The 22,521-nt window shown below is 64.7% G+C and overlaps 1 protein-coding gene across 5 annotated transcripts in view; it reads left to right on the plus strand.

Moving 5' to 3' along the window:
- The window catches only part of KIF1A (kinesin family member 1A), a 92,288-nt gene that overhangs the window by 49,433 nt on the left and 20,334 nt on the right, over positions 1–22,521 (plus strand). For 3 of the 5 annotated variants that reach the window (XM_082396470.1, XM_082396471.1, XM_082396472.1), the window contains 17 exons: positions 321–501; positions 584–656; positions 854–947; positions 1,699–1,847; positions 2,210–2,388; positions 3,786–3,923; positions 4,622–4,885; positions 11,426–11,544; positions 13,794–13,879; positions 14,598–14,736; positions 14,926–15,094; positions 15,229–15,319; positions 16,677–16,795; positions 17,775–17,830; positions 19,307–19,415; positions 19,683–19,749; positions 19,849–19,933. In XM_082396470.1, the coding sequence (XP_082252596.1) occupies positions 321–501; positions 584–656; positions 854–947; positions 1,699–1,847; positions 2,210–2,388; positions 3,786–3,923; positions 4,622–4,885; positions 11,426–11,544; positions 13,794–13,879; positions 14,598–14,736; positions 14,926–15,094; positions 15,229–15,319; positions 16,677–16,795; positions 17,775–17,830; positions 19,307–19,415; positions 19,683–19,749; positions 19,849–19,933 (2,118 nt within the window). The remainder of the gene's footprint in view (positions 1–320; positions 502–583; positions 657–853; positions 948–1,698; positions 1,848–2,209; positions 2,389–3,785; positions 3,924–4,621; positions 4,886–11,425; positions 11,545–13,793; positions 13,880–14,597; positions 14,737–14,925; positions 15,095–15,228; positions 15,320–16,676; positions 16,796–17,774; positions 17,831–19,306; positions 19,416–19,682; positions 19,750–19,848; positions 19,934–22,521) is intronic. The other 2 variants (XM_082396473.1, XM_082396474.1) reach the window with 1 other exon arrangement.

Below are 22,521 nucleotides of genomic sequence, written 5' to 3' on the forward strand. Positions count from 1 at the left end.
CGGGACCGTGGAGAAGCCCCAGGACTGTGTTTTGCCAACATCGCTGCTACTGAAAGGGGAGGGGCCGAGGGGTGGAACCAGGGAGAGTGAGGAGGCCCGCTCAGGTCCTGGTGGAGGAGGTGGCCCCCCGGCGGGGGCGAGGGTGACAGTGGGCACAGGACCCAGGGGGCCGGCTCCTGGCAGCTGGAGGCCCTCCCAGGGGTGGGCAACACTAGGACCCCAGTTGCATTCCTCCTCTTTCCCTTCTCCTCCCCTCTCTCACCCCCGAGACCACCCGAGGCCAAAGGTCCACCAACTCTGGCCTCGCCTCCGTCCCCCAGGAAACCGCATCATCATGGGAAAGAGCCATGTGTTCCGGTTCAACCACCCTGAGCAGGCAAGGCAGGAGCGTGAGCGCACGCCCTGCGCGGAGACGCCCGCTGAGCCCGTGGACTGGGCCTTCGCCCAGCGTGAGCTGCTGGAGAAGCAGGGCATCGACATGAAGCAGGAGATGGAGCAGAGGTGAGGCCCCAGGGGCTGCCGCCAGGGCGCCCCCCGAACCCGCCATCGCCCGGCCCGTCCTCACCCCCGCACGCTCTTACAGGCTCCAGGAGCTGGAGGACCAGTACCGCCGGGAGCGCGAGGAGGCCACCTACCTACTGGAGCAGCAGAGGCTGGTGAGGGCGGCCCGCATGCCAGGCCCCTCGCGGGGCTCAGGGCACCCAGGGTCCCTGCTCGCCCGGCCCTGTGCTTGGCTGCCCGAGCGCTCGCTGCGGTGGGGCTGCGTCCGGGCGCCCTGGGCCCAGGCCCGGGTGGGAGGGCTGGGGACGGTCTGGTGTCCACGTGGCACCACAGGCCTTGCGTCTGTGCCCAGGACTACGAGAGCAAGCTGGAGGCCCTGCAGAAGCAGATGGGCGCCCGGTTCTACCCGGAGGTGAACGAGGAGGAGGAGGAGCCGGGGGATGAAGGTGAGGGAGCTCGTCCGGCGTGGAGGTGGGCTGGGGAGGGGTCTCAGGGAAGAGGCGGCCCCGGGCCGCTCCCTGCAGGTCAGCTGGTTGGCAGCTTTGCCCTGGGGTCCCTGGCCTGAAGGCAGGATTTAAGAGGCTGTGCTGCAGCAGGAAAGCACCTGTGCATACGCACACGTGTGTGCACACGCCTGCTGGTTGTGGCGGGGGCGGCCTGGAGCACGAGGAGGACGGGGCGGGGTGGGCGCTCCCAGGCGGGTGCCCTGTGTCCACTCACCCCTGTCCTGCCCGATGGAGGCTGGTGCTCCTCCCCGGACAATGTCTCTGCTCCACACCTTGGGACCCGCTGTGGGAACGTTTGCTTGGGCGGCCCACTGGCTGACCTCTTGCTGCCCGGGGCCCGAGGATGGCTTAGGGGCAGGGTGTTCACGTCCAGCTCGGCCTCCGGTCAGCTGGTCGGGACCTTTGTGCTAACGTGACCAGGCCTCCCCCGTCTGGACTCGTCCACCCGAGAGGGTGTGTGGGACAAGCCCCAGTCTGCCCTCCTGCCCCCGCCCCACTGCTGCCCCCCAGGTCCTTGCTGAGCTCCAGCCCGACTCTCAGGACCCTGGCACTCACACTGGTGGAGCTGGCGGCCTCTTTCGGGCACAAGGGTCGTTCCCTGCAGCAGAGCTTGCTGCCAGTTAGTGTGAAAGTGGGGACCCGAGCCCCGAGCCCCCAGCCCCGTGATGACCACGTGCGCCTCTCCCCACAGTCCAGTGGACGGAGAGGGAGTGTGAGCTGGCGCTGTGGGCCTTCCGGAAGTGGAAATGGTACCAGTTCACGTCCCTGCGGGACCTGCTGTGGGGCAACGCCATCTTCCTCAAGGAGGCCAACGCCATCAGCGTCGAGCTCAAGAAGAAGGTGGGCCCCTGCCGCTGCCCCTGCCCCCACTGTCTGCGCCTTGGAGGGCGGGCGTCACCCATCCTGCTTCCTGCCGGGCCTCGGTGCCAGGCTGCTCTGCTTCCCGGGAGGGCGGGGCGGACCCCCTGACCTGCAGCCCCCAGGAGGAGGGTGGGCAGTTGGAGGGGGGGCCCGAGACTGACAGAGGGGGACACGCAGGCAGGCCGGTGGGCAAGTGGAGCCTCCTCTTCGGCGGCCGGTGGGAAGGTTCCGGGAACAGTTGAGGGACAGGCAGTGGGATCTCTCGGAGCGGGAAAGAGGCCCTTCCAGGGCCAGGCTCCGCCCTCTCTGGGGCTGACGGGCGTCCTCCTCACCGGTCACAGGTCCAGTTCCAGTTTGTCCTCCTTACGGACACACTGTACTCCCCACTGCCGCCTGACCTGCTGCCCCCAGAGGCCGCCAAAGACCGAGAGACTCGCCCTTTCCCCCGAACCATCGTGGCTGTGGAAGTCCAGGACCAGAAGAACGGGGCCACCCACTACTGGACGCTGGAGAAACTCAGGTGCAGCGGGTGGGCCGTGCGGTGGGCAGTGGGGCGGGGCTGCTCCCGGGCCTGGGCTGAGGCCACTGAAACGGAGGTGGACGTGGGATGCACGGGGCTCACGTGTCCAGGCAGCTTTTTCTCCTGTTTTGATATCTTTTAAAATCAGACGAAAAAAAATAAGTTCCTACTTACTCCAGCCTCGTTATAGAATCCATATTCTCCTCGACCAGAGCAGTGGCAAAGTTTGGAGGAAGGGGTGGGTGAGGCGCTGCAGGAAGCTGGGGGCTCCTCCACCTGGGGGGGTGGAGGAGGGCTGGGTGGGGGCCCAGGGAGGACGGCCAGGTGTCCTGGGAGGTGTCTGCCCTACGGCTCTACCTCAGGTCCCACACGCTCACCCTGACGTGCGCTTGGCTTTTCCTGGGTGAAGGTGACAGGACGGCTTTTTGCCACTGAAGACAATTTTAATGTTGCTCAAGTGCCCCTAGAAACGAGAGGCGCGTGGGCACAGGGATGTCCGGGGGCAAAGGAGGGAGGGGAGGGCCTCGCCACGGCCTCTACGAGGTTTTCATGGGCAAAGCGGGGCAGGGTGAACAGCGAGGAGTGGCTGGTCAGCGTAACGCCTGCGGGCTTCAGGCCCGGCTGTCCCCGGGCGATTTAGGGCTGGGGAACCGGCTGGCGTGCGAGTCGGCTAAGGGGCGGGTGGGGTGGCTTGTGTGGAGGTGGGCTCACCCACAGGCTGTTCACTGTTGGGGCAGGCCCCAGAGATGTCGAAACGTCATGAGAAACAGAGAACGAAAAACGTGGTCAAGACGCGCTCACGCACGGAGACACGTTTATACGCACTCCGTCCCACTCACACACCCTCACACGCAGACGCCTTCCCTTCTTATGAGGTCCCCACCCCCGGCACGTGCACTGACCCACGCGCATTCACGAACACGCGCCTGCCCCTGCCCCGTCCTCTTGGGCTACCGTCTGTTCTTGGAGGGCGGATGTCCCCCCCACGTCCCTCCTGTTGTACCTGAGCCCCCGAGGGAGACGTCTGCGTCTCTCCCACCACCTGCCGGTTTTCCGGGGGATAGCTTCTAAAATGCTTTGTTTCCTGTGTCTTCTCACCACTCATCCTTTGCTCCCCGAGCTTCCGGGGCTCCGTGCCCTGACGCCCCATCCTGAGCGTGGCTGGTCACTGACCCCCCCGGCTGACGTCCCATGGCCATCACGGGGGCTGAGAAGAACGTGTGGCGAACTGCAAGCCCCTTGGCCACAGTCGGCCGACTCCAAGGACCCCAGAGGGTCCGCCTGGCAAACCAGCTTGAGCCGTGGGTGACCCTGAGCAGGATGCTGTGGCCTGAGCCGGGCTGGGCCTGAGACCCCAGGATGCTCCGCCCGGGCCCACGCTGACCTCTGCCCTGCAGGCAGCGGCTGGACCTGATGCGGGAGATGTACGACCGGGCGGCCGAGGTGCCCTCCAGCGTCATCGAGGACTGTGACAACGTGGTGACTGGTGGAGACCCCTTCTACGACCGCTTCCCCTGGTTCCGCCTTGTGGGCAGGTAGGCGCCTCCCTCTCCCTGGGCTGAGAGATGGAGAGAAGGTGGGGGGCAGCGAGGGGTTGGGCCCCGGCCCTGACACGAGGAGGGGGCCGGCCAGATGCCTTTCTCCATCCCGACTCCCCGGCCCTGGTCCTTCCTGGTCTGAGCCCCCTGGCCAGTCCTCTCCACACACCAGTGGGCCCTGACCAGGGAGGGGGTCTCAGCATCGCCACCCACCCCCACTTCGGGACCACGGCCGTCAGGTGACAGCTGTCCGTGTGTGTGAATGTGAGGCTCGGTTAGGCTTTCAGGTGGGGTGCGAGCAGGAGGCAGAGCCGTGTCCTCCCAGAGCTGAGTCCATGCCTGCTGTCCCCAGTCTCCTGGTCCGGGGGCTGCACCCGGCCCCTGCCCCCCACGGGGCATGGTTTCTGAGGCCTCGACGCGGCCAGGCTCCCGAGGCCCTCACCGACCTCAGCCACACCCGGCCAGGATCATACCTGCCGGTGCCCTCCGGAACCTTCCGGAGCTTTACACTGACCCCCCATGTGGTGTCTTCCCACGCCTGGGGACCGGGCATTTTGGCTCTCTTGCCCGTCGAGGCAGCATTCTTGACGGTCTGTGTGTTTGGTTTGGGATCTCCTCGGCAGCCCCCCCCCCCGCCCCGCCCGCCCCCCAGGAGCTGGCGTTAACCTCTCTCTGTCTTGTCGTACTAACCCCAGTTCAGTCATCTCTGGCTGCAACAGCTACCCTCTTCTCAACACATGCATGAGCGAGCGCATGGCTGCTCTCACCCCCTCCCCCACCTTCTCGAGCCCCGACTCCGACGCCACCGAGCCTGCTGAGGAGCAGAGCGTGGGGGAGGAGGAGGAGGAGGAGGAGGAGGAGGAGGAGGACCTGGAGGACGACGTCTTTCCGGAGCACGTGCTGTGCGACGGCCGGGACCCGTTTTACGACCGGCCCCCCCTGTTCAGTTTAGTAGGAAGGTTGGTGAGGTCGAGGACAGCATGCTGGGAAGGAACCAGCTCTTTTGCACAGGAGCACTGCTGCGGGCACAATTTGACCGCCTTCAGGGCGTGACCCCCGGCGAGCAGGGCCTCCCCGAGGAGCGGGCGTGAGGGAGCGCAAGGGCTCCTGGCCTTCCTGGAGGGGCCCGGCGGGGAGAGGCGGGCCCCAGTGGTGGAGGAGGGCAGGGTGCCCTGGGGCACGGGCTCCGCACAGGTGGGCCTGTTTCCGCAGAGAGGCCTCCGGGACCCGGGAAGAGCAAGGCCCCCGCCCGTTCAGGGCCCGCGGGGGCATTTGGAAAGGTGGAGCCATGCATCTAGCCAGGGTGGCTTTCTCTCCCTCCGCTGTTTTCCAAAAGAGATGGCGGGTCCTGGTCTGCTCCCAGGGCCCCTGCCCTCTCTGTGGGAGGAGCAGCAGAAGCTGGAGCCGGCCGGCCCGGGGGGCACGGAAGGAAGGGCAGGCGCCCGGGCAGTGGAAGGGCCTCCTTCTGAAGCCCTGGGTCCCGGGCAGCCCGGCCTCTCTTGAGCCAGTCTCTGTCTAAAGGTGAGGGAGTCCTGTCCCTCCTGACCCCCAGGCCGTCAGTGCCGGAGACGGTGCCAGTGGCTGCGTGCCCTCATGGGAAAGTGCCCTTTGCAGAGGAGCCCATGATTCAGTTTCCTGGACAGAGGAGAGAGGTCAAGTTCAGGGGGGGAGCGGGGTCCCCCGCCCTGCAGGCAGGTTGGGCGTATACAGTCCATCCTTATGTCTATTACTATGGAATGGAATGTAAGCGAGAAGGTGAAGGAAAGGCCTAGAAACCTAGCTGTAGTAGGAAATTCAGCTCACAGAAACTGAATTTGCATATACGCAAAGGTGTAAGATAATTTTAACAGCAACCTCTTTAGGAGTTTGAGATTGCTTCCTTGGGCTAGACTGATGGAAGTTTTTGGAAGTCTTGACCTTGGAGCACCAGTACTGAAAGCTGAAGACAGAGGCTGGTCCCCAGATAGCGGGGTTTGCACTGGGAGCCCTTGGGTGCGGGTGATGGAGTGAAGGCCCCACTGGTTCCTCTTGGAAGGAAGCAGGTTCTCAGCTGGCGCGTCATGGATTTATTCTGATTAGTCTTCCCTGAGTGTGAGATGCTGGCCCACTGGACAGAACCGCGTGGCTCTCTCCGAGACGCCCCGGCCGGGCTTCCTGCTCTGCTGAGCCCGAGCGGGAGGTGCGGCCCCAGGGCCAGCTCCACGCAGGCCTCTCGGAAAGCCCGGCCACTAGGGCCAGGGTTGCCGGGTGCCAGGCAGGCGTGGGGTCAGGGCACACGGGGGCGAGGACACCGGGAGAAATGGGGGTGGGCTCTTGCAGTCTCAGCCGGAAAGAGCTGGGTCCTTCCGACATTCCCCCCTCTGTGGATCTGGGATGTGACAAAACCACCAAGCCAAACCAAAGCCACGAGTGAGAGGCCAGCTCCCCACGGCGGCCGTCTGCGAGGGGCTTCATCTGGAAACGTCCTGATCTTTTTGGTTTGGCAAGAATTGGCTTTTCCCGCGCAGCAGCTGTGCAGGCCCAGGCCCTGAGAAGGACCCCGTCTTTGGTTTCCTTTTCTCCCTCTGGTAGCTGCTGGCTCTCTCTCCAAAGCTTAAGCAAAATTGGGGCGCCCACTCTTGTCTCCCTTCGGACAGGCTTTCCGGGCCCCAGCATGCGTCTGCACCTCACCAATCTCGTGGTTAGCGCTGCCCCACACTCAGCCCCGGCTCTGCCACCTCCTCTCTCTCCGGCGGGTCTCAGCCTGCTTCAAGGTGCCCTCACCTCTGTGAACAGGGCCCCTGGCAGGGGCCTCCCCCGTCCTGACCCGGGGCTCCTCACCCAAGTCCAGGGTCAGCCCCCCAGGGGGCCTCTCCCTCTGGCGGTCTGGGTGCCAGTGAACTGGGAGGTGAGATGGGCCAATCCAGGTGGAGGAAGTGGGCCTGGGGGCTCAGTTTTCCCCGATGATCCTCCCTGCTCGGGCCGTGACTTTCAGAAGGCGGGTGGGCTGCAGAGAGAGGAAGGCGAGGGGGTGACTGTCTGGGATGGAGGGGCCCGGGGAAGGGGGACTGGCGACCGCCCAAGGGATGTGTTCAAGACTCTGGGTGGAAAAGCACTGACCCGCCGTGTCCGCTCTGTGCCATCTGGGCTGGCGAGGCCGAGCCCTCAGCTCCCAGCTGGGTGCGCTCTGCGTGCCGAGCCGCTCAGCCCGAATCGTCACCCGCGAGGCTCCGAGCCACCCCGTGTGCGGGTAGGTGCGCCGTGGCCGGCAGGGTCCTCTGGACAGGGCTGGGCTGTTCTGGCCCAGGGGGGCGGGTGCTGACGTCAGGTTGTTTCCGGCACCTGGTGGGCAGTGAGGGGGAGGCCCAGCTTCTGCAGCGTGGGCCCCATCCCCTCAAGTTCTGGGGCTGCCGGGCGGGGTGGGCCTGGGGTCTTCCGGCCCCCGCCCCCTGCCCTCGAGGCTGGTGCTGCCAGCAGGGGCCGTGGCTGCTAGGCCCCAGGGGTCCCTCCTGGATGAGTGCACCGGTCACTGTCACCGGTCAGACGGGGACCAGGGGCAGCAGGAAGGAGAGAGTATGCAGTGTGGCTTCCTCCGCCTCTGGGAGCACCGGCCCCAGAGCCGCAGCTGGATTTGCACGCGAACCCACCTGGGCGCCCCAGTGAGCGTGAGAGCAGGCCGTCCACAGGCGAGTAACGAAGTTCAGAGAGGGTGGGCATGGCCGTGGGTTCCAGGCGTCTTTTTCATTGTAAAACCCAACCTCCAACCAAGGGGTCCCTCGGGGCCCCCGGCCCTGGCGGTTTTCAATGCCAGAAGTATCTGGGCTTTCTTGCCCCTCTCACTTGGGGAAATCCTGAAAGATCAAGAAAGGCTTGATTTACTTAATTAATGAGCTGCATTAATTAAGCCGGTGGGGAATGGAGCGTGGTGTCCACACGGTTGGGAGCCGCACAGGAGCCAGCCTGTGGGGTCTCATCCCAGCTGGGGCTCTGCTGCCAGCAACTTCCTTAATGTCCTTGAGCCTCCATCTCCTCACCTGTGAAATGGGGCAGGAATGGCGTATTTCACCAGCTCTAGCATGACGTCTTAGCTCTCCGGCACCGTAGTTGTGCCCCTAAGAGAGAAAGACGTAGCCAATCCAAATAAGATGTGTCATTGGAGGGGGCCCTGGTCTCTGTGTTGGGATGTGAGCGGAGGAGACGCGGGCGCACCTGCCGCCCAGGGTGCTGGGGGCTCCAGTGCCTCCCCCGTGAGCTTGGAGGGGCAGGCGCAGACGGTTTTTTCACCAGAGTTTTCAGTCTCGCGGGCTGCCAATGGGATTGTTTGAGCCTTGGGACACGAGGGGCGCAGCCCCCTCTGATGTGTGGGACCCTGGCGTCTGTGCCCACGGGTGGGTCATGTGGCAGAAAGCGCCCCCCAGGAGACCACAGTAGGTTGGTGGAGCAGTGAGGCCCTGGGGGGGAGCCAGGAGGGGGCCCACCTGCCTTGGCCTCGCCTATGACCTGGGCTGGGTCTGGCGCCTGCCTCAGTTTACTTCTCTGTGCAGTGCCTCAGATTCCCTCTGGCCTGGCCTTTGCGGACTCAAAAGGGGAGGGATAACCTCCTGCCCCTCCGTTACTGCCCCTCAGGGGCGGTCCCGGGTCGCCTCCAGGGTACTGTGAGTGGCCTTCTGGGAGCTTGAAACCCCTGTGGAATTGCCCCCTGACCCTTCAGGAAGGCAGCCCTGGGTGGGCCGGGGGCTTTGAAGCGGCCCTGAGCCTGGCTTTCCCTTCTGGCCAGGTGGCCCTGGACAGCCCTTAAACTCTCCCTTGAGCAAGCTGTGCTGATTAAGCACCCCCATGCCTGGCACCATGCCCTCACCTAGCCCACAACCAGAGGTGTCCCCGCCTTTCCTGAGGGTCCTCCTGTGGGTTCCCTGTAGGCTGCGGGTGGAGTGGGCAGGCCGCGGCCCCTCCCTTCGGCCGTGCCTGGGGCTCCTGGGAGCCTCCCGACACCCAGCTTTCTGCAGCGGGCAGTGCCCCGGGGAAGGGGTCCTGCCCTGGGGAAGAGGTCCTGCACCTGCTGGAGGGTGGGTGCTGACTTGGCCGTGCAGCTTGGGGCTGTCCTACCTAGTTCCCTAAGCGCTCTCAGGCAGGGTGGGGTGGCTGGGCGGTGCCCCAACCCAGGGGACAGGCCTCCGGGTGCAGGGGCCGAGCAGGGTCTGCACCTCTTCCCACGGCCTGAGTCCTGGGCCCCCTCCGTTTCCCCTTCTGGACCTCATGACTTTGCTCGTTTCATGGTAGCCCCCTTCCCACTCCCAATGTCAATCAAAGGCCCTTGGCCAGGAGCCCAGGTGCCCGGCAAGGGAAGGCCACCGCCGTCCCGTCCCGAGGCAGGTGCTGGGCGAGGCCAGCAGCCCACCCCGGTCGGCCCCTGCCTGCTGGCGCCCTCTGCTGCTGTGGCGAGGGCTTCCGCTCTCTGGGCCTCAGTGTCCTCTTGGGACCAGGGCTGGGGCTCGCCTTAGTGGGTGGTTGGGGCAGTGGAGCCCCAGGCCCCCGCCAACCGCCGCGCGATCCATCTACACGCTGCCCCCAAAGAGTTGGTGGAAGGAAGGGGCACTGTGCTGGGGAAGAGGCCCCCGGAGGGCGGCCCGGATAACACTCAGGCCCGGGAGGCAGCACACCCTCCCCTGACTGGGGCCTGCCTTGGCCTGTGGGTGCCCAGAAAGCGAAAAGCGGTCAACAGAGATGGGCCTACTAGTGAATTCAGACAAACAGGGAGAGCCGTGCAGAAGGCGGACTGGATGCGGAGATGGGAGCGGCTGGGGGCAGTGGCAGGAGCAGGGAGATGGGCGCCGGGGGCCAGAGCGGGGCTGAGCGGGGCGGGCGGGGCTGCCGCAGGGGCTCAGGTGCCTCTTGGATGCAAAGAGCTTGGGGGCCACGGCGGGTGCGGGTCTGGTCGCGCCTCGAGTCCCCTCTGGCGGCTGTGGAGGCCGTGAAGGAAGCGGGAGGGAGGCCAGGGGTGATGGGCTGGGTGGCGGATCTCAGAGAGAGTTTTGAGGTAGAACTCATAGATCTGAGATAAAAGCCAGGACGGTGCTCAGATTTCCGACCTCCTGCGGGGGGAGGGTGGCGGGAAGACACGGCAAGATCAGGAGCCCAGCTGAGAGGGGACACCAGGGCCTGTAATCAGGGCCCCCGGGGAAGGGCCCCTCCCCGTGCCTCTCACCACAGGGGGTCCAGAGTGGGGACCCTGGAGCTCTCAGCGTGGGGTGACACCAGCGGCTCAGCCTGGGAGAGGGGCAGGGTGACTGGGATGACACGCTTCTCCTCCCGTCCTCCCAGCTCCGCCTCCCCCACCGGCCATGCACCTGGTGCCAGCGCCCACCTGGCCAGCAGACTCCCACCTCCCCTCCACTGTCCTCCCTGCTGCTCTCACCTGTGTTCCCACCTCCCCCCATCCCTGGCCGAGGCCCTGGGCCTCCCTCGCCCCACTCTCTGCACTTCCTCCCCAGCGCCTCCCACCCTTTTCTGTCCAAATCCTGCCCAAGCCGTGCCCCTCCCCCAGGACCACCCCCTGGACCCCCAGCCCAGAGAGCTCAGGGCTGCCGAGGTCTGCTCCTCTGGGCTGGAGGGGAGGGCAGAGCAGGGTGGGAGGCAAGGGTGCCCCCCGAAAGGAGGGTGCCCCGAATGGTGAGGAGCTATGCTCACAGCAGACCGCCCACCCGGCGGGGCAGCACAGGCTCTTCCAGGGACCCCCCTGTTCTCCTGGCTGCCCATGTGACTCCCACTCGTTGGCCGGCTCAGGGAGAGGGGCACCGCCGGGGTGACGTGGCCTCTGTCCCGTCTGTGCTGGCACTAGCTGGGTGCACAGCTGAGCTGCACAGGAGAGGGGGCGCTCTGGGCACCCTGGAAGCTGGTGGGGCCGTGCCAGGCAGTGCCACGGTTTCTGGGGTGTCCTCAGGGCTCCGTTCAGCCGGACCCCAGGCCCCGGTGAGGGGGGGGTGCCCTGGCTTTGCTGACATCATGGAGCTCCCACCCACTGTGTTCCTGGAGGGGCTCAGAGGGAATCATGAGGCGTATTCCGTCGTGGGGTCCGTGAGCAAGCGTCAGGGGCCACTGGGAAACGGGTGGGGAGATGGGGGCGGGGGGGACATCAGCACCAGCGTGAGGGTCGTAGGTCAGCGAGGCGGGTCCCAGGTCCTCCTCCTTGAAGCAGGCTGAAACCTCCCTCCTCGGCTGTTCTCTGCTCAGGCCGTGGGCTTCGCCCTGGCCCACCCCCTCACCACAGCCTCTGCTCCCGCCGGCGCCCGTGCCCCCTGTCCCTGCGCCTTTTCCTGTCTCCTCTGCGGCCGAGGACCCCTCTCTCCCCACCCCGCCCAGCGCAGTGCCCTGCCTGCCCACCCGCCCTGCTGCTTGCCACCCTGGCTGCCCGCTTCGCTCTGCTTTGCAGTGTTGTGTCGTGAGCCCGGGCCGTGCAGCCGCTGCCGCCTGTCACAGCGCACAGCGGGGTGGCCCTGACCGCGGCCTCTGCCTCCCCCCAGGGCCTTCGTGTACCTGAGCAACCTGCTGTACCCCGTGCCCCTGGTGCACCGTGTGGCCATCGTCAGCGAGAAGGGCGAGGTGAAGGGCTTTCTCCGCGTGGCCGTCCAGGCCATCTCAGGTGCGTGCGGGGCAGCCCGGGCTGGCTCTGTCCCTTCACCGATGGGGCCCCTGGGTGGGGAGACCTCTGCGGGCCTCACATGGTGGTCCGCGTGCATCCAGCCCCACCCAGGCCCCTGGCCTCCTCTGTTTCTCCCCGTGGGAGAAGCCCCTGCTGCCCGGCTCCTGGCTCTGGCCTCCTGGACTCTTCCTGGTCGGCTGGGGCCTCCGGGGCTGTGCAGGCCGAGCCCAGGGCTGTCTGAGCACACTCTGGCTTGGGCCTCCCACCAGGCAGCCCCAGGTGGACCCACGGAGCCAGCCTGGCGCAGAGGTGCCCCCCGCCACTCCCCCTCCACCGCCATTTCAGCCCCAGGGCAGGCGCACAGACTTGTAGCCCTTAGCTCCGGCCCTGCCCACTGCAGCCCCCCAGCCTTCCTGACTCCCCAGCATTGCCCCCTTTAGACCCCTTGATCTCTTATGTGCTGGCCTGTGTCCCCAGAGGCCATGAACACCCCCCTCCACCGTGGGCCTGGCGATACAGCCCCCCTCACTGCAGAGGCAGACCCCCCTCTCACTGCCTAGTCACCTTCCCAGCACCCCCTCCTGGCCGTGGGCAGCCACACAACGCCTTTGAGCCTGGGTTTGCTCCCTGGAAAATGGCATCCACTTTGAAGTTTCTTAGCGGCAGGAATGTGGAGAGATCATTGGAGAACACAGATGTGGGAGCGCTCGGCCAGAGGGCCAGGTGCTCGCACTGTAACGTCCGTTCCTCCCTTCTCTGCCCTCGGGCCCCTGGCGCCTCCACAGGACTCTCTTTCCTCTACACGTCTCAGCAGCCCAGGCACCTTGGGGCCAGAACCGGGCAGGACAGACAGAGTGTGTGGCAGCGGAGTGGCTCCAGGCCGAGACAGGGAGGCTCGGAGTGTGAGCAACCTGGGTGGCCTGTACTCCCACCGGACAGCTCACGCGACCCCACTCTGGATGTCTGGTCCCCCCCTCGCCAAATTCTCACTACCCCATCATTCCAGGTGCTCTTTCCAGCACCTCCCAGTCATGTCACCATGGTGCCGAGGCCCCTGGGGACCCAGCTGAGAAGGGGGAGCTTGGGGTGGGGGGTGAGGGTGGCTCTAGGGAAGAGCCAGGTGACAGGGATGCTGGGAACATCTAGTGCCACCCTCATCCCTCCGGGGACACTGCCCCTGCAATCTCCGGGGGCTCTGTCCTCCCTGGGTTCTTCCTTGGCCCTTCCTGACCCGCTCAGCCCTGTTGAGTGGATCCCACTGAGCTGGCTGCTTTATAGGTCGACAATGTCTGTGCTTGGGCCACACCTGACGTCCCCTGTCTAGTGGCTGTGGTGGAGGAGAGGGAACTTTACAAAGCCACAGGGTGTTGTTTCAGCGGTCTCAGAAGTCACACCTGCCCCTGCCCTCGACCATGGCAGGGGTCGGCTGATCCAGTCTCCCAACACGGAGCCCTGCTGTGCACAGGCCCTGGGCCAGCCCTGGGTGATGGTGGGACAGAGCCACGGCCCCTCGGGCAGCCAGGGTGGAGAGCATGGTGGTGTTAGCACCCTGACAAGGCCGCGGAACAGAGAGTTGGAGCCCCCTGGGGTCTGTGAAGTCTGCTGGGGTGGCATTTAGCCAGAGTGGCTGGACTTGGGGGCCAGGGAGTCTGTGGGAAGTCAGATCTGGGGTCCTTTAGGCAGCAGGAATAGGGTTGGGTTAGGGTTTTGTCCCAAGCACAGCGGGGAATCCCAAACTCTGTGGAGGAGGGGGTGTGAGAGCGTGTGGGACACTGAGTGTCCAGATGGGTGACGGTGGCGGCAGAGGGACAGGTGCGATTCCCAGAGGAAGCCAGGAGGACCTGGTGGGGCAGGCCCTGCTGAGGGGGAGGTAGGGCCCGGAGGGCCCCTGGGTTCTGCTGGAGTATCTGAGTCTGGGCCAGGACAGGTGGGGGAGGGTGGGCGGGGCTGGGGGGGGGAGAGGGGCAGGGGTTGAAGGTTTTGTTTTGAAAATGTGGGGTTCGCGGGCCCATCAGAGCAGGCTGTGCCGAGGACGTGGCTGCCTCTGGCCCCTGGGCTAGCACAGGCTGGGGGTCAGTGTGCCCAGGGTGGTGCCCTCGTTCTTCCAGAGCCAGTTGACAGTGTTGGGGTTCCCCCCAAAGTGGGTCAGAACCTGTCCTGGTTCCCGTGCCCTCCCCGCACCGGGCAGCTCTGCCACTCCCACCGGGGGGCAAGCTGGGCCCTGACCACCTGCTCCATTCCCATTTCAGCCGACGAAGAGGCCCCTGATTACGGCTCCGGCGTCCGCCAGTCGGGAACCGCCAAAATCTCCTTTGACGACCAGCATTTTGAGAAGGTAGCGTGCAAGGGTGGTGCAGCCGTGGACGCCACTAGACAGGCCTCCAGCCCGACCTTAGCACTCCGGGCCTCACTCGGGGGAACAGTAGACAGTATCTTTCTTCCAGGGCTCCCCTTTCTGCTCTCAGGCGAGAGGGCAGAGAGGGGGGTCCCGCTCGGTGCTCCCCGGAGCGGGCAGCTCCTTCTCTCTCCTCTAGGCCCTTTCCTAACCTGACACCACCCGGCCACCCACCGCCCCACCCTGAACCTCAGTGCTTCTGAGGTCTTGGGCCCAGAGCCCCCCAGCAGTCCCTCTTGGAGGGGTCGTCAATGCTGGGGGCGCACAGGAGGGGCAGAGGGCATCGGGCAGAGAATGCGGGGGCACGGGGGGCATGGACGGGGCAGCAGAGGCTATGGGGGCACCTGGTGGCGGGGTACCTGGCCAGGGCCCTGATAGCCAGTGGGAGAGTCTCACTGCGTCCTGCCCACGGCGGGGAGGAGCTGAGGGAGGGGTACTGGCTGGGGAGAGGGGACAGAACTTAAGGCCAGAGACCGTTTCCCACCTTCCTTTTCCACTTGGTAGACTAACATAGGCCATGACAGCATGGGAGACAGGTCTGGGGAGGTGGCTGCCGCCCACGGCAGGGCAGGCCTGGAACGAGGCTCCCGGTCCTCGACGCGGCTCTAGTGGCCGCACCCAGGCCGGCTCTGTCTGACTCTGTCCCCTGCCCACACAGTTCCAGTCCGAGTCCTGCCCCGTGGTGGGGATGTCCCGCTCAGGGACCTCCCAGGAGGAGCTGCGGATCGTGGAGGGCCAGGGCCAGGGCGCTGACGCGGGGCCCTCGGCCGATGAGGTCAACAACAACACCTGCTCAGGTGGGTCCCCGCAGCTGCTGGGACAGGCTCTGGGACACGGCCCAGCCCCGCGAGGGCCTGGAGTTCCTCCTCGTCCCCCCCACCCCCTCCCCGCCTCTTAGCCGGCACGGGTGGTGAAGCCCAGCCCTTGAGCCCGGGCTCTAGCCCCTTCGGGTCCCGCCATGCCCCTCTGCCCTTGGCTCCCAGCAGCGGTGACCCCGGAGGGCCTCCTGGACAGCCCCGAGAAAGCCGCCCTGGATGGACCCCTGGATGCCGCCCTGGACCACCTCGGCCTGGGCAGCACCTTCACCTTCCGCGTGACCGTCCTGCAGGCGTCCAGCATCTCCGCCGAATACGCCGACATCTTCTGCCAGTTCAAGTGAGTCTTGTACCGGGGCCGGGCTGTGCGGGTGGGTCTCGGCAAGGTGCGGGGGGCACCTGCTGACCCCCTGGAGGCTGTGGGTCCCCGTGCTCAGGCCCCACACCCGCCAAACATCTCCTCCTCGTTCACAGCTTCATCCATCGCCATGACGAGGCCTTCTCTACGGAGCCCCTGAAGAACACGGGGAGGGGGCCCCCACTCGGCTTCTACCACGTCCAAAACGTATGTCCTTAGAGCCCCCCTCTCCCCTGCCATGATCGGCCCCTCCTGGGGGCCGGGGCTTTGTGCGGGCTCCCTGAGCTTCATTCATTCTCTTTGTCACTGCTTCTCTCTCTTTTGAGCACCAGCCCTGTCCTGGGCACTGGGGGCCTTGGTGGGTTTAAGACTGGGGGTGGGGGCAGATCAGAGCCCCCGAGGGCTCCCTGCAGTGAGCCTTGGGCAGATGTGGATGAGCAGTTTTTGGGGTGCCCGGCGAGGCCACCCTGGCCTGGTGCTGGGGCTGAGGCCGGGGCAGGGCACGCGGAGAGCTGCAGGATGCCCGGCCAGACGCCCGAGAGGCCAGGAAAGCTCCAGGCCGGGGAGTGTCTCCAAGTCAGGCTGTCAGGAGAGCAGGGACTTCCTGGTGTGAGGCAGGAAAATGGGGCCATGACGGAAACTGTCAGGTGGCAAGGCCTCAGGGGCCAGGCCAGGGAGTGTGAGTTTGACCCTGGGCTGCCCGGCTGTGGGGGTGTGGCCTAAGCAGGCACAGGGACCTTGCTCAGAAGGGCCTTGCGGACTATAGCCTGTCCTGACCCTCAGGGAAGAGGGGCTCCCATGGTTTCTAAGGCAGTGAAGTGACGCCAGGTCTGAAGGTGTGCTTGGTGGATTCCTTTCCTGGCTGCTCCAGCAGAGCCCCACACCCTGGGGGCTTCAACAGCAAAGACTTAGCACCTCTCAGCCCTGGAGGCTGGAAGCCCAAGATCCAGGTGGGCAGGGCTGTTCCCTCTGAGGCTGTAATGGAGAATCTGTCCCCGCCTCTCTCCTTGGCTCGTAGACGGCCATCTTCTTCCTGTGTCCTCACGTCATCTCTTCATCCGTGCCTGTGCCCAAACGTCCCCTTCTTACAAGGACACCAGTCATGTTGGATTGGGCCCCATTCTAACTTGATCACCTTTGTGAAGACCCTGTCTCTAAACATGCGTGCGGGGGGCAGTTAGGACTTCAGCATGTGAATCAGGGGGGACACAATTCAACCCATAACTCTTGGTGAGTGGGCGAGGGCCCGAGAAGGGTCAGAGCGGATCACAGACGCCCCTCCAGCTCCATGTTCTGAAAGAGCAGCTGAGCCTAGTGGCCCCCAGCCCCATCTGTCCTGGGGAGCGAGCCCTAGGGCCGCTGCCCGGTGGCCTGTCCACTGGGAGTGTGACGGTAGGAGAGGTGGGCTGGACAGACCTAGGCAAGGAGCACTGCCCCCCCTCGTGGGCAGAGGTCAGCCCGGCTGGGGGTCTCCAATTTGGGCCTGGAGTGCTGGGTCCTTTGTGGAGGCTGGGCACTTATCTCTGTGCCTCTCCTTCCCCCGCTTGACCACACCTCCCTCCAGATCGCAGTGGAGGTGACCAAGTCCTTCATCGAGTACATCAAGAGCCAGCCCATCGTGTTCGAGGTCTTCGGTCACTACCAGCAGCACCCATTCCCGCCCCTCTGCAAGGACGTGCTCAGGTCAGCGGCCCCGGGTCAGGGGGGTCAGGGTGTCATGGGGGTCAGGGCCTCTCCACCTCCTGGCCAGCAGGGTTGGCCCGTGCCCTGGACGGGCCTGGTGTGGCGGCTGCAGAGCCGTGCGCCTCCCAACACCTGTCTCCCTGCCTACGGGCGGCCGGTTTCCCGGGTCGGCAGGACCCAGAGCGGGTCAGAGATGACCCCTGAGGACTGAGGAGGGGTTTCTTAAAGACCGTCGCTGTCAGAACCTCAGCCTAGGCTGCGCACAGACTGCATCCTGGGGACGAGGGGAGCCGGGTGCTGGGCTGGAGGAGGCCGGGGTGGCCCACGGGGAGATGGCTTCTGTGGCCCCCCGAGAACTCCGCCGAAGTGTCCCGGAGTCCTCAGCTCCCCAGACTGAATGAGGGCCCTTCGTCTGCTCCCTCGTTGCTGCAGCCTGCCGGGGGCTCACTTGATGGGTCGGGCGAGTCCCCTCTGAGGCCACCCCACCCGGAGCTTGGGGGGAACAGCCGACGGGCGTCAGGGACAATGGGACCCCCTGTTGCCACCTCCATCTCTCCTCTCAGCTGACATGAGGGACCCAGAGCAAAGCATCTGGGGTGTCGGGGAAAGAGAGGGCCCAGCGAGGAGCTGGTATCGGGGCATTTGGCCCCAGGAACCTTGTCTGTCCTTGGGAGTGCCAAGGGGGCCCTGTCCTGGGAGCCCCTGGCCCTTGCCCCGCTTCTTGGGGCCTCGTGGGGCCTCCCAGGTGGGCTCTAGGGTCCTGCAGGGCCCCCCTCTCACTCCGAGCTGGTGGAGGGCCTGAGACCGGGCCTTGCCCAGGCCCTGTGGGAGGGAGGGAGGGAAGGAGGGAGACCCGGGCTTGGTGTCGGCAGCCTGCTAGCCTCCCCAGCCAGCCCCTGCCCTCGGCTGCCCGCTCCTGCTTGGAGTCCTGCAGGCGCCAGTCTCTGGTCACCTCACACTGGTGCTTCTGTCCCCGCAGCCCCCTGAGGCCCTCGCGCCGCCATTTCCCGCGGGTCATGCCACTGTCCAAGCCAGGTAGGCGGGGCCCTCGTGGGTGCACGCCTGGGCAAGTGGGTGCCCGTGTAGGCGGCCCCTCCAAGGCCGAGCGCAGTCCTGGTGATGGGTCGGTGCTCTCCCGGCCTCCTGGGGCCACCCTGCCCCTGCTGGGCCTCATGGGGTCCCCACGGAGGAAGGGGCTCACACTGGAGCGGGGGGCACAGGGCGAAGGTACAGGGACGTCCTCTACTCCTCGGCACACACAGGGCAGCAGGGCAACGGTCAGGTGGTGCCTGCCCAGAGTCCCGTGAGGCTGCCCGGCGCCGACGGTGGGGGGCAGGGGCTTCAGTGGTGCCGGGACATCTGAGCTGACTCTCGCAGGATGGACAAGGTTTGGGGTGGAAGGCAGACCAGGAAGCTGGTCCACGGGAGGCTGAGGCTGGTGGTGGGCAAGCCAGTGGGGCCCCTGGACGAAGAGCACCGGACGGTCAGCACCCTTGCCTGGCACCCAGAGCCCCAGGAGCAGGTGGGAGGAGGAAGAGCTCTTGAGATCGGGTGGATTTTAGTTAAAAGGGGCTATAGGGTGTTTTCCTGCCCTCACGACAAAAGCTGAAGCCCAGGGACACAGTCACTAGAAGGTTGGAGCGTCAGCACTGGGGCGGGCGGTGCAGCTGAGGCCCTCGCAGCCCAGGAGCCCGCCTTGAGGTTGGGGGGCATTGTCCCCGGCATGGGTGCCCAAGGGGGGCCATGCAGGAGGTGCGTCTGCTGCTTCCTGGGCCGCGTCCGCGGTGACCCTTGCGTTACCGCCCCCGAGTCCCCGTAAGATGGTGGTCTGTGGACTGAGGGTGCCTCGGGGATGCACGCCAGCCCCTCCAGGCCTGCTGACCACTTGTGGACGTTATTCGTGGCCTCTCTGTGGGTCTTAGGTTGGCCCCTTGTGTTTCCTGGGCTGTTGAGCCTTCCCTGCAGCCTCCAGGGGGACACCCAGATGCACATTTGTAGTGGAGCAGTGGGGCTCAGGTGGGACTTGATGGAGGAGCGGCCTCTGGGCTGGCCCAGAGGAGGGGCTGTGGAGGGCAGTGGGAGCCGAGGGCCGGGGCCCCTTGAGCTGGAGGCAGGTGCTTGGGCTGGTGCAGTGGCTGAGGGTGAGGGTGGTGTAGCAGAGGATCCTGGGCGGGTCGTGTGGCCTCCGAGCAGGCAGGGCTCCTCTGTCCTGCTGCTTCTGTGGGGCTCAAGTACTGCCCTCTTCAGAGGCCTGTGCCCAGGTGTGTGTGGCTGAGTGCTCCTCCCGCTGGGCACAAGGAAGCCCACGGTCACGTCTGTTCCCAGGTCCATCGGTACCCAGAGCGGGGCGTACCCTGGGGCCGGGGGAGGGGTCCGCTGGTGGTTTATCTTGGAGGGCAACGACCTCACTGCTTCTGAGGCGTCCCCTCCCTGGCCTCCCCTCTGAGCGCGCCCTCGGCACGTGGCTTCTCAGTTTCCTACCAGTGTGTGCTTCTCCCCTGTCGCCCCCAGTGCCCGCCACCAAGCTCAGCACGCTGACGCGGCCCTGCCCCGGGCCCTGCCACTGCAAGTACGACCTGCTGGTCTACTTCGAGATCTGCGAGCTGGAGGCCAATGGCGAGTAAGTCCCAAGGCTGGTGCTGCCCACGCTGGGGATGGGCTGGGGTCCTCTGGGGTTGTGGAGCAGGGTGGGGTCCAGGGGCGGGGCCAGGTGGCACGTGGTGGCACTCTGGTCTCCCCGGACCGGGCCACCCCACCTTTGCTGGAGGGAGCAGCTGATCTGTTTTCCTGTTTTCACCCCTTCTGCTCCTGGGGGCCGGGTGTGTGTGCTGTGGGTGGGGGGCTGGGAGGAGGGGCACGGCCCTCAGCTCTCACATCTCTCTCCCAGTTACATCCCTGCAGTGGTGGACCACCGTGGCGGGATGCCGTGCATGGGGACCTTCCTGCTTCACCAGGTGCGAAGCGCTTGCTGCTCCCACCAGCCTTGAGCACCCCCCCCCCCACCCAGGGACCCCAGGACATCTGACCATGTCTTCTCTCCTGGTGCCTCGCAGGGCATCCAGAGACGGATAACCGTGACACTGCTGCATGAGACAGGCAGCCACGTCCACTGGAAGGAAGTGCGAGAGCTGGTCGTGGGTGAGTGGCGGGGGGGCGGCCTCGGGGGAAGAGCACAGACGCCCCGCTCACCCCCGGCCCCTGGCCAGACGCCTGCGTTCTAACCACGGCTCTGCCCCTGTTGCTGTGTGCCTTTGGCTCTCTGTGCCCCAGCCCCTCACCTGAAAACAAGGGCTTGGCCTCAGGTGATGATTCCAGATTTCTATTTAATCACTGTACTAGCTTGCTAGGGCTGCTGTAACAAAGTACCACAAGCTGGTGGCTTAAAACCACAGAAATGTATCCTGTCACAGTTCTGGAGGCACAAGTCCTGTGATAAAGGTGTCAGCAGGAGCCACGCTCCCTCTGGAACCTCAGGGGAGAATCCTTTCTTGCCTCTTCCAGCTTCTGGTGGTTTGTAGGGAATCCTTGGCTTGTAGACACATCACCCCGGTCCTCCGTCTTCACAGGGCCTAGATACTTAGATGACGGCCCACCTGACTCCAGTGTGATAGCATCTCGACTGATCACGTCTGCCAAGGTCCTATTTCCAAATAAGGTTCTGGGGGTCAGGGCTGCAACACGTCTTTTTGGGGGGACACAGTTCAACTTACAGAGATCACCCAGGAGCTTAGACGCTTTTCTTCTGTAACTTCATGTCATGAACTCTTTCACCTACTGGAAACGTTTCCTTTGCTGATTCTTTGTAAAGAATTTGTCTTCCCAGTTTCCATTCAAGGATAGGGACCACTGTCCATTCCAGCGTGTCATCAGCATGAAGGCGCCCACGCCACCCTGGCCTGGAGCTGAGGGTCCCGTGGAGGGCCCACCCTGGGGCATTGCTGTGGCTGGTGGGCAACAGCTCCAGGGCAGTGTCCCTGGGGGCTTGTAGGGGGGGTTCTGAGGGTGTAGTAACAGGACTGTGACAAGGGACCCATCGTCCTGCACCCGAAGTGCAGGATTGTGGGCAGGGAGGTTCTGGGGGCCCCAGGACAAATGCTTTTATTTTAGACGTTTCGTATCTATTTTCACACAAGTCAGAAAAACGGTAGAACAAGCACATACACCCCCATTTCAGATGTTGTTTAGGGTGACTCTAAAAACTCTGCATCAGTTTAAAGAGAAAGATGAAGCAGACACCCAACTCGCTCACGGACGTACTGCACGTGGGTGGGAAATGATGCCGCCTTCACCCCGAGCCTGTTCTGCCCAGAGGGAAGGGTCTACACCGCCCACTGACCCAGCTCTGGTCCTGGTGGAACCTCTCCCTGCCGCCCCACCCCATCACCCTCACCCCTAGGGTAGTGACCAGCACCCCTGTGTCTGCACAGAGGCTGCACCCTCGCTGGTCTTGGGGAGCCAGGCCCTGGTCCCGGGATCCCACCTTTCTCTCTGCTCTCCCGGCCACATCCCATTTGAAAATGCAAACAGGGGTGTTCGCGTATGTGTGTGGTGAGGGGATAAGGGTGCTATTGAAGGGGATTCGGGGAGATGCTGGCAGGAACACCAAGGCCCCCACTTTTGGGTTAAGGGGTTTGGGCTTGCCCCTCTGGGCTGCATCAAACTCGCAGACCTGTGAGTGGATGTCTCGGCCTGACCGGGACTCCGAGGGCATCAGTTTTGCAGGTGGAGCGCCTGGGCGGACTCGGAGAGGACAGAGTCCCTCGGAAGAGCCTCCGCTGAAGCCCACGCCCGGGGGTGAGGAGGGGTGAGGCTGGCACACGGGCCAGGTCTCTTCCTGCAGCTGAGCCTCCCCAGCAGGGGCCGTGTGGCCCTCCCCCCGCCTTAGCCTCCAGCCATGGGGGACACACCCTGCGGGGACACGTGGCTGGAGGCTCACACCTGCCTCCTCCCAGAGCTCAAATGTTGCAAGAGACTTCCAGGAAGTGGAGCCCCAGCGTGTGGGCTCAGAATTCTGGCCTGGTGTTGGGTCTTATTTCATCTCCGTGCATGGGGGGCGGGGAGGAGGGGAGAGGCCAGGGATTCCTTTCTGGCTTAACACAAAAAAGTCAGTATTTGTTTATTCCTCGAGGAAGCAGAGCAGTGAATTTAAGGATCTCTACAAGAGCACGAAATTATTAATGAAACCACCAGGAGGGAGTTCTGACTCATAGCCGTTCTGGTGCCGTTTACAGAGTCACTCCTGCCCCCCACCTAAGTGCGGGCGCCTTAGAGGGCTCTGATAGAGATGCTTCTTACAGAGAGATTTTTGACGCAGATAGTGTTTCTTTTCTTTCTTTTTTCCTTTTTTTAAGTGTAAAGAGAAAAGGGAACATTTTCTCTTTCTCATCTTGCTAAGATTTCCTTTTCCAGCAGGTAGGAGAGCCTGTGAGTCCTAGGCTGAGGGATTGGAATCTTATCAGTTGGGGTGGGGGAGATAACTGCGAGAGTTATCGACGGCTGAGAAACTGAGGAACTCAGAACTTAGGCTGCAGGAGAAAGATGGCAGGACGCCCACTGACAGGTGGCACCATGTGCAGGTGCAGATCCTGTGTAGGCCTCCCTGTCCCCCACCCCCCGGTGTTGCCTTTTGTCAGGTGCTCTTGTGGCCACGTGGGGAGCCACATGACGTGGCCTCACAGGTGGAAGCTCCGGCCCAGGCAGAGGCGGAGAGCAGGGACCCAGCCCGC

This window comes from Balaenoptera borealis, assembly GCF_965194805.1.
Source record: "Balaenoptera borealis genome assembly, chromosome: 6".
Lineage (NCBI taxonomy): Eukaryota > Metazoa > Chordata > Mammalia > Artiodactyla > Balaenopteridae > Balaenoptera > Balaenoptera borealis.